Raw genomic sequence first — 10,416 nt, forward strand, 5'->3', positions numbered from 1 at the left:
GTTCCACCGTGTGATGTCATGTAGTGGTAGTTTTCAAGTTATGAGCTACCTTTTACCCTTAGTTCAGTAAAGATAGGCAATTATAGGGATGAAAGTATCAAAATGATTCTAAGAAAGAATATGTAGTTTGAAAATACAGTGGAGCATTTCCTGTATTGCCATATGACATCACAAGGTGGAACAGAGTGTTTTCACTTTGAGAGAAGAACTCATGCTAAATATGCAGGGTTTGTGTATTAAACATGTGTGAACAAAACAAAACAACTCCAGACATATTTTTGATGATGAAACATTATAACATAGGTCAGATAATAGCATAATATGGGCCCTTTAAACACATGTCTTCACTTAAAGGTACATGATTTTGGACTTGCTCTTCTCCTGACCCAAGTCCACACCCATTACCTTGTCATGGGAATTGTCAACTAAATATCAATAACTCAGAATATCCATGATAAATTAATAATACTGACATAGTCCTGGAAAACTCTGGTCCATTTCCAAAAAAATGTGTTCAGTGAGGATTTTAAGGGCTTAATACTATGTGACATGCGATGATGTCTTTCTGCTATATTTGCAGTGTCACTTGGTAGAAATTGACTCTCAAATCCCAAATTTTAAAACAAAGAATCAGTTCACAATCCATACTAAACAATTCAGATTAATGTCACATAAACAAAATTATAGTCAACAAAATAGATTTATTACAAAATACACATCAGAAAAAAGCGCTGTATTGGCATAAATAGCATTTGGTGCTAATTAGAATCAGTGCTGAACATTTCGAATTTTCTATACTGCAGCGATGTGTGACAAATGATGAATACCTGGATACATACTGTGGTAGTGCTTAAAACATGGTGAAATTTGACATGCAAATGAACCATTTTAGAGCTTGATATTTACACTATTTACAAACCATAAAAAACATGTTCTATTAAATATTTCCCCATATAAAAATGAATAACTTACAGTGTACCTGCTGATATAACTGATTATCCACAAATACAAGCCTTGCATTAGAAGCTGTTAAGGTGCACTGGAGTGCTCATGGTGTCCAATATATCAACATTGGCTATAATAACACATAATAGATAAGTGTTGTCATACAAACATATAGATAGAACATTGCCATTAGAGTAACAGTACCTTAAATGTTTAAACAGTAACATATAGTGAACGAGTGCAGCACTTGGCAGTGATCCAACAGTACAGACATCACAAACACATTTGTAATAAATATAAAACAAAATGGTAAGCTTCAAACAGCTGAAGTTATTGTATCAAGAGGTCAGACACTAAAGACATTGGCTGAGAATGGTAATTGAAACTCCTCTTCATGAATGTCTTTACCCAATATAAATCTAATCATGTTGTATTCTCATTATTTAGAGTTTATTGAGTATTTTGAGTGTAGGTCTTACAGAGTTGCATAGCCTTTTGCATAGTACTGGACCCTTCTGTGAAGCTTTGATGTGGACATCACAGCATTCCTACTGAGGCAGTGCACACAACAGTTAGGTGTGAGCCCTATAGCACCGTAATGAGTGAGAATGAGCAGCTCTCATGTGTTAACCACACTGCAAACATGTATGGAGCACAGTCTGTCACATGAACTGTGTTTAAGGACCACACTACAGATAAATTATAGTTCATCATTTCAAATCAAAACAGTATTACAAACTATATACAATGTATTCACAAGTAAGTAATGCATAGTTAACTGCTGCCATTAAATGAGTGTGTCTTTCAAAGTCCATATATACAAAAGGTGGTCCATGACTGTTGTGCAAATCTGTAGCAGTCTCTCTTGGTAGTGAGGAGGTCTGTGGTCTATATGTGATCTACTTGTCTATTTGAACCAGTGCAGGTAGTTTGTCTTGAGTGTGGGGAAGCACATGTTGTTACTGCAGGAGCCTCCATAACTGGGCGGACAGGCCGAGCATGGGACACCTACTTTATATGGGGCTTCACCAATCCAGTTACCTCTGAAAGACAAAAACAGATTTTAAGTAAAATAGAAGACAATATAATTCACTGTTTTTGGGATCAGGGTGCATAAAGGTGCATAAACTTATATAACAATGAGCAAGATTTAAAAAGACTGGACTGGGCAGTACCAGTGCACCAGCTGTATCAGGCTTATGTAGACCTTGCAGAGACAGGGGTACTAACAGTCTATGCCAAAGGATTAGGTCGTCATAGGTTACAGAGTTCAATGAGATCAAATGACTTCTTACAGCATGAGTTTAGTTTCATGTACAGTGAAGCATAAGGCTGAAAGAATACTTACTTTGGTGAATAGTTGCAGACTAAATATGTGGCACGTTTCCATATAGAACCCCATACATTCATATTGTGGCAGGTGTGGATGGCACAGCCCACTTTGTTTGATGTTGCCCAAACCATCTGCAGAACAAGCAACAACAGTGTCATAAATCAACTCTTAGTGGTGGAGAAGTTTGGCAGTGTTGACAATGGTGTACCTGTGTGTAGTGGGTGCACATGGGTCCAGAACATTTCAGAGGGCAACGGGGGTTACAGTCTCGGGGGTATGGGAAAGTGTAATCTTTGACTTCATCATACCAAGGCTTCACCAACTGCAGAATGGAGCGATACCTGGAAACGAAATATAAATGTCAACTAAAAATGTACTGGCATTGGAGATATTATAATTATTAACAATTTTTAGGGTAATATTTTCAAAAACTGACATCACAATCAAGTCAAAAAGCACTAAAAGTTGTACAGACCAAAACCATTTGTCATACTGAGAAGTGGACCACAAGTTGTACTCCTCACAAGGTAATTTTAAAATGATATACAAAACAAAGTACTGCAGGTGTTATACATTTTAACCTGAGTTTGACCTTAATCCTCACTCTTGTGTATAATGCATATTGTTTTGGTTGTTTTTCTTTACTGGGAGACAAAAAATACAAGGGGGCAGAGACACGACCCTGGTGGAACGCCTCTGTATTTAACAGGGGGGAAGTAGAAGTCAAGTAAGTTAAACGTTTGAGTGAAAAACAATGTGTTACTCTTACAGGCACCAATAAAATTTAAAAGAGGAACTTTTAAACCTATCTTTTAAAGAGACCTATACTATTCTTAAGGATAACCTTTTAATAACTGCCAATCACAGGGTTAACAAGCAGAACCCCCTTGTGTCTCGTGACGTCCTTCAATAAACACCCAAAGATGCCAAATGGAAAGTCAAGACCCACTAAAGGGAAGCACCTTTGTCCTAAGGGTCAATGCTAGCAACACATCTTTTGTTTATTTGAAGGGTCACAGGAGCATTCCACAAGTTGTAACCAGGGCAAAAAAAAACTTAAAATAGAGAGAGAAGAAGTCGGCTGCGGGGCAACGACCATGAATGAGCGAGTGCAGTCCCTTGGAGGAGCAGCAGATGTTGGGATATAGGGGGCACAAGTGGGGCGCCTGGGGTCACTCACCGCCCCGTCCTGACTGAGAGGTTCTGACCCAAGAAGCGGAGGAGGTAAGGAGGGCCATGCTCCCACAGACAGGCGTGAGCCCAGTCCTCAGCAGTCTTAGCCAGCATGTCATCCCAGACCTAGAATCACACAAGTACATCACAGAAAAAGCAATTACATAACTGCATGGAAAATCAAACCACAAGAGACTCTCCATCTTCTGCCATTGACATGTGAGGTAAGAGGTTTCCCTGTGAGTGCTGCTACAGGTGTTACCATGGCAAAATGGGTGCCCCATCCTCCAAATAAGTTATACAAGAAATCATAGCTTTGCTTCTCTGTGTCCTATGATCATTACTTAAAGATGGGAATCTTTTCATCTTAACATCTCAGCTATGATGTGCACTATTGGTGCATCCCCAAAAAGGATTCACACAAGCTCAGGAGCATAAGCAAAAACTGAAGATAGAAAAGCAACATCACCAGAAATGTATTTAAGGCAGAGATGAGTCATAGAGGTAAAAGTGACCACTCTGTCCCCTCATCTTGACTCTGTCTGCTGGACACTGGTGCCATGTCTGACCCCTTTTCCCCCTGGAAGTCACTGCTTTGGTGGTCTACTGAAATCCTATCCCTTTAACAGCTGAGAGTGTCATTTGTCACTTGCTTTTGCGTAAAACCACATTTCTAATAAAGCACAAAGTGACATTAAGCCTTATCACAGAAAGCATATGTAAAAGTAATATATTAGAGGTTGAATGAAAACTTACCATGTACTCCATGTTGGATGCTGGAGGGAACACTCGTCCTCTGACTTTGTTGTGGTAATCAAGAATTGCCACCCTGTCGTTCATTGAAATATAACGCTTCCTTCTGCTTTTTGATATGGACGAGTCTGTTCCATTATTCTGCGCTGTGCCAAAGACCGCTGAGAAGTTGTCGACTATGGATGACACGGGCGCACCAGGGATACGAGTAGCCAGTGCACTTGCTCCACATGAGACGCACAGGATTGTTAAAACGAATAATTGCGGCTTCATATTTAGTTCCGGATAACAACAATACTCCACGACCTGAATGAACGCTAAACCCAATAAAAAGCACTGTTCTTCTGTACGCAGCCCTACCTTTCCTTACGCACCGACTACCTGCATTCCAGCCTCCGTGTCACCTCCAAAAGTGCCGCTAGTGGGCTGGACATAGAGAGACGAGGCTGCAGAGAGCAAGTTTCGCGCTTTGCTAACGTTGTGGAGCTTTGTGGAGTGCTGGAGCAGGCGTCCCTCTTGAGTCTCTTATATATTGCATTGGAGCATGCAGGAAGTGCGCGTGGCTCAGAGGTAGACGCACGGCTCCTCCTTGTCACCTGAAACACCGCATCATCTCAGCGGGTATTCAGTTTCCTCTTAACTTTCCAGGACCTTAACAGCATCGCTACGTCACTTTGCAAAATATTTTTAACATTTGACGTTTCTGAACTTTACTTGGAATACAGACAAAATATTATTGTTTTAACTGGAGAGGAGAACGTTTATGCACAGTGCTCATCTTTTGTTGCCTACTTTTGTTGTTTAACTTTTATTAAAGTTTAATATTTTAATTTTCAAGTTAGAAATGCTTCATAGTAGGATAATATCAATATAGGCTGCAGCTTACTTTATTTACTACTTTATTTCATTAATAAATAACAATCGTTCGTGTCGTCAATTATGCTCGCCAACCATAAATAATGATATTAATGGATTCATTTCAGGTTTCAGGTTATCTACAACAATATCCCGTGTTACTCATGTGGAGCAGTGTAAACAGCACTTCCATGTGTTGCATTTATGACACAGTAAAGATTACACTTGTTCAGCAGGGCCTCCAGATGTGTGTGGTTTGGGTCCAGAGGCACAGCCAAGTGAAAAAACGTGGCTGCTCCCCGTCATTTTCATTGGCAGCTGGAGAACAAATTAAAGCAACGTGAAGCTCTCTCACTCTCACTCTCTCTCCTTCTCTCACTTTCTCTCTTTCCCTGCTCTCTCTCTCTCCCTGTCTCTCTCTCTCCTTTCCCCCTGCTGTCTCTCTCTCTCTCTCTCCCTCCCTTTCTGTCTATCCCCCTGCTCTGGATGTTTCCCAAAAATCCTCCTACAGTGATGGTCTTTTCAGGTGCCGGAGAGGCCAAAAGGATATATCATTCAAGAGGGGAGCTCTCTAAAAAGCTTTGGGAGTTGTCTACCTTTCATTCTGTCCAAGCAGAATATGTTTACTTTTAACTTTATAACAGACTATAATGAACTAAAAAGTGATTAGACCTTCTGGATGGTTTATCCGTTAAATCGTATAACTATTATTGTCAACTGAGTGCCATTATCCAATCCAAACCTAAGACAAAGTTTTATTTTTATTCTTTCTCGATTTGCATCAACAAAAGGATCGGGAAAGACAATTCCAAATGAGCAAGCATGCCAGTCACTACTATTCAATGATAATAACTAAAACATATAAACAGCAGTTATAATGGGTGACTAAGCCTAAGGAAAGGCAAGTTGTCCAAGCTATTTGAAGATGACATTTGAACTTCTAAAGCTCTATGCTCAGTTCAGAACATGATTATTTTGGTTTGGTAATATGCATTTTCATAGTGTACACTGTAGTCAAGATGCAGGAAGCTGAGACTTGCGGACTTGCTGGCCAGATACTAACCTTGTCATTTATCCAGGTTTGGGAGTGACATGAAAACTGGCTTAAACCTGGGGTGATTTTTTTTTTTTCCCCTAAAACACCTGACTTAAATGACCCCCATTCAAACTGAGCTGTTTCTAAACCCTTTGGAGTACCAACAAATGTGTGGGCTCTTTGTGAAGCTGGCACTCTGTAGTTTTGTAGTAATGTAAAAAGCTACGCACAGACGAACATCAGCTTTCACATCCCACCTCATTTTTGGGGGGTAAATATAAGATGTAAAACTGCTGTCTGGGGCAATGGTCTGATAGACAGCAGATTGAGAATTTATTGGGTTTCAACAATTCCTTTTTCAAAGACGAAGTCCAACTCACTTGGTGGTCTATGAGGGATGCCTATTAAAATGTTGTGAATTTTAGGTTTGTTTTATTATTTGTGGGTTTGGAATGGTTGATTTGACTGGAAATAAATGGGTTACAGCTTTCCATTTCTTACATGCTCAGGGCTTTACAGTTCACAAGAATAAACCCTCATTTTAGATTATACAGGTGATGAGTAGGATTGTATTCTTTAGAAATCATTTTAATTCTGTGTATTTTGCATGAGCATTTTGTCTGCTCCATTTCTGATACAGTATTTTGAGGAACTGAGTGGATATCTGTTTTCCAGCATCACATCACATCTGCTCAGCCCTTTGACTCATCCTCTCATCTGGTATCAATCGCCTGGTCCCGTCTCGCTCCAAGTGTCCAGCCAAAGATCCAGATCAAAACATTTGCACGAGCGATCTTATCCTCGCATTTATAACCATTTTATAATCCATATCATCTGATTAACTAATGCACACATGTTTAACACTATCTGATCCAAGACTAAATATCTCTGTGACATCAAAATGAGCTGAAATGTTGGAGCAGTGCGCGCCTCTGTGGATGTCTTCAGCACAGATTGCCTTCACGTGCTGTCTGCTGCTGGTTCCAGATGATACTCCCTCAATCCCAGGCCTTGTTTTTCCCTCTGAACTCAATGACTTCTCCGAGCGCGTCCTATTATTATTATCGTCACAGTAATTAAGGCATTATTTGGGGCACAGTGTTGCTCCAATGGCCCGAGGTCTGTTTAGGAAAGGCATTCTTTTTCATTCAGAGCATTTATTTACCTACATTACATCGGTCCAAGTTTCCCCTAATGGTTATCCCCCCTCTCAGGAGGCCTCTCTCAGCCCACAGTCTGTGCCAGGTCAGGGGAGAGCAGTGAGGGAAAACGGAATACAGCTGTGCTATGGTGGTGGTGGTTGAAGATTTAGATGTAAACACAGCACAATCAAACTGAAACTAATATTATATTTTAGCTTTGCAATGTTATGATTTCCAGTGTCTTTCATTTATTATATTATTTTTATAGCACTTTATAGTAACCACACCGTAATTTAAAGAGTTTATAATGAACAAATCATTGTTAAGAATGATTCTGGCTTTGTAAAATTAAATGAATGCCCTAAACCCTTATATTTACCGAGCCTTTATCATTCTTAATAAATAACTTCTTCATTATGAATTAAGTCTTTGTTCACGCTGTAGTAAGGATAATTAAGGCTGTTATTGTAAAGTGTTAGCCTCTCTTTTTTCTTTTATTTTAGCAATGCAATTGTGTTTTCTCTATCACAGCAGACATTTTTAAGTTGATGAACTGATAATTATAATAAATAGTCTTACAATGTCCAGTGTGGTCCATGGACATCTCACTGCCTACTTTGCATCTTGCATTCAGATGGGCGCCAAAGGTGATTATAGAAATGACTTAGTTTGCCATGCATTCATGTCATAACTTGTATATACATATGCTTTCTCATAAAAAATTAAACATTTCAAAAGCAAATACAATCAAAGAAAATATGAAAATGTTAGCAGATCTGATTATTTAAATTTTGGGGTTTCTTTGACGTTGGAAAGTTGTGATGTCACAAGTGGGTTTTTCTTGGCGGCTGAAGCCAGAGAGAAATGTGACATTTGGAGAGTGGTTTACTTTGGTCCAGAGCCCAGTCTTTAACTTCAAACTGTCCCAGGAGCTTTTCTTCCACACACAGCTGTTAAACATTGTATCAGTGGGAGATACAGTTACACAGCAAATACTCGAGCTTCTCATGAAAAAGATGCTGAGAGCTAATTCACCCTTTGTCCTTGTCAGAAATTCACAGGTGTAGAGTAACAAGTGTAGCAATTAAAGCTACAAACCGCAAACTGATCAAAAACAGATACGCTTTTGAGATTTTAATTGAATCCCAGCTGTGTTGACAGTGTACACATAACAAGCTTTTATTTCGTAGAAAGCAACAAAGAGGCATTTGAAACAGTATTTTGAGCTAATTGACCGCACTGGAATCTACAGGCAGGCTGGACTGCATGTTTTGAGTGAGTACTTTGTTGTCTGGATACAAGTCTAGAGTCTAGACTAAGATTTGGTTTGAAAAATATTTATTGAAGTGTTGTAACAATTAGAAAGAAAGCACATTACATTTGATTGAGCAAAAGTAACATTCTTCCTTGATATTTACTCATTTAGTAACGTGCATTGTCGAAATGTACTTTTATCTTTGATTTCAACACTATAGAAAATGCAGGAAAATCAGTACAACATTGCGAGTGAAATAGACAATGAAACAAAACATTATTTAATTGTTGCTGCTTAAAAACTCTTAATAAAGTGCTCAAAACCGTTTAAAAACAAACAAGATGGCGGCAGTGCAAACACATGAAAGGGCTTTTCCTGTAACGCTATTTAAAGTGTGGGAAAACGTGTCTCGGCAGTGTGGGGCAGTTTCTTCAGGAATAAGCACTTTGGCCCTTCTATTTTTGACATGTTACATTCCTTTGCCCCCAGATATTCTCACCCATCTATAAGACATTTACAACCAACTTTGATGCTCGGGCCTTGTAAGACTGGCCAGAGACACGCACACACATTTCTCAAAAGGTTCAGAAGTCAAACCAGGGAGACACAGACACAAGTCCGGGCCTCCAACATAGAGCTGATGTGATGTATTTTCCTGACAGCAGGTAACAAAAACTATCACCTGGGGATGAGGAGCAGCCTGCCAAACCAAAATAAGCCTGAGCAGATACTGACAGAGCGGTAATGTGTGAGTAAAGAGGCGTTACTCTGGCCCGCATGCACTAGGGAAGGACTGGAGTTAATATAGTCAACATAAGCAGGCAAATTTAATATTATAATCTTCTTTTTTCTTACTTTTCTGGCTTGGCTGCATAGTTTTTGTTTTGTTTTATTTGTCAGTGCTTTCTACAGCAAACCAGTGGTGGTGTTTTTTCCTTTGGAGAGTGAAATGTCTTGCTCAAGGATACAGTGACAGTCACAAGTGGGCTTGATTATCAGTGGCATCAACAAAAAAAACTATAACTGAAATGTGTAAATGCATAAGATTGCAAACTGAATCTACTGTACTGTACACTGGGTTGAAGCACAAATCCCACAACATAAACACATTTTTATTGAATTTGTTTCAATCAAAACTGATTTGAAAAAAAAAAAAAAAAAAACTGCCTGCATGGATTTCATCTCAAATTATGCTGCTCTCTTAAACAGTCTAATGTAAAACTGGTGGCAAAAATAACTAATGACAATAAAAGAAACATTACTGATATTGATTAGGACAGAAATCTTATCCCATACTTAGTAAATAATGTGTGACAAAGTACTCAACTTAACCTTCATGGCCTTTTAATCTATATCAGTGTAACAAAGATTGGAGCTGGTTTTGAAATGTGCCCTTATCCCCGGGCCCCAGTGTGAACCAAGCGTGAGAATGAGTGACGCTGAGCCAAAGTCGAGGACTCCAGGCCATGCGGTGACATCTGGAGAACTGCACCATTTATCCTCTCAAGAATATGCAAATTACGTGCTTGGATTATTTTTATTTCAGCTTTTCTTTCTCCATGCTATTAGTGCAGTGTGGAACAGGAACACAAACCTTTGTGACACGGATGAACTGTAGTTATTGCAAAAATTGAGTAAACTGAAATCTAGTATGTTTTATTAGCAACTTTGAATAAAGGCTTCTAGTTTAAGGGGCCCATATTATGCGATTTTCTCATCTATTTTATGATGTTGTTTCCTCATCAAAAACATATGTGGAGTTGTGTTTTGTTTCATTCACATGTTTAAGACAAGTCCTGCATATTTAGTCTGAGTTCTTCTCTCAAATAGAAAACACTCTGATCCACCTTGTGATGTCACGTCACCTCCACACACCTTCACTAGAAACACTTGGGTTTTCAGCCTTGGAATTTTGAATGTCTGC

At 39.2% G+C, this 10,416-nt stretch overlaps 1 protein-coding gene across 1 annotated transcript; it reads right to left on the reverse strand.

Moving 5' to 3' along the window:
• Positions 1-1,852: 1,852 nt before the first annotated feature.
• Positions 1,853-4,477, reverse strand: pi15a (peptidase inhibitor 15a). Its single transcript, XM_020925518.1, has 5 exons — positions 4,208-4,477; positions 3,459-3,577; positions 2,487-2,619; positions 2,294-2,409; positions 1,853-1,988 (listed from the first exon to the last, which is right to left on the reverse strand). The coding sequence occupies exons 1-5, from the start codon at positions 4,475-4,477 to the stop codon at positions 1,853-1,855; spliced, it is 774 nt and encodes a 257-aa protein (XP_020781177.1).
• Positions 4,478-10,416: the final 5,939 nt, after the last annotated feature.

Source organism: Boleophthalmus pectinirostris, unplaced genomic scaffold, assembly GCF_026225935.1.
Source record: "Boleophthalmus pectinirostris isolate CB_2022bp ecotype Guang Dong unplaced genomic scaffold, ASM2622593v1 HiC_scaffold_15, whole genome shotgun sequence".
NCBI classification, from domain to species: Eukaryota; Metazoa; Chordata; class Actinopteri; order Gobiiformes; family Gobiidae; genus Boleophthalmus; species Boleophthalmus pectinirostris.

Excerpts from the sequence above, each read along its gene's own strand:
- pi15a (XM_020925518.1), bottom strand. The coding sequence starts at position 4,477 with ATGAAGCCGCAATTATTCGTTTTAACAATCCTGTGCGTCTCATGTGGA. Across the intron at positions 2,620-3,458 it reads CTCTCAGTCAGGACGGGGCG|GTATCGCTCCATTCTGCAGT; the intron begins GTGAGTGACCCC and ends TTTCGTTTCCAG. Across the intron at positions 1,989-2,293 it reads GTCTGCAACTATTCACCAAA|AGGTAACTGGATTGGTGAAG; the intron begins GTAAGTATTCTT and ends TTTGTCTTTCAG.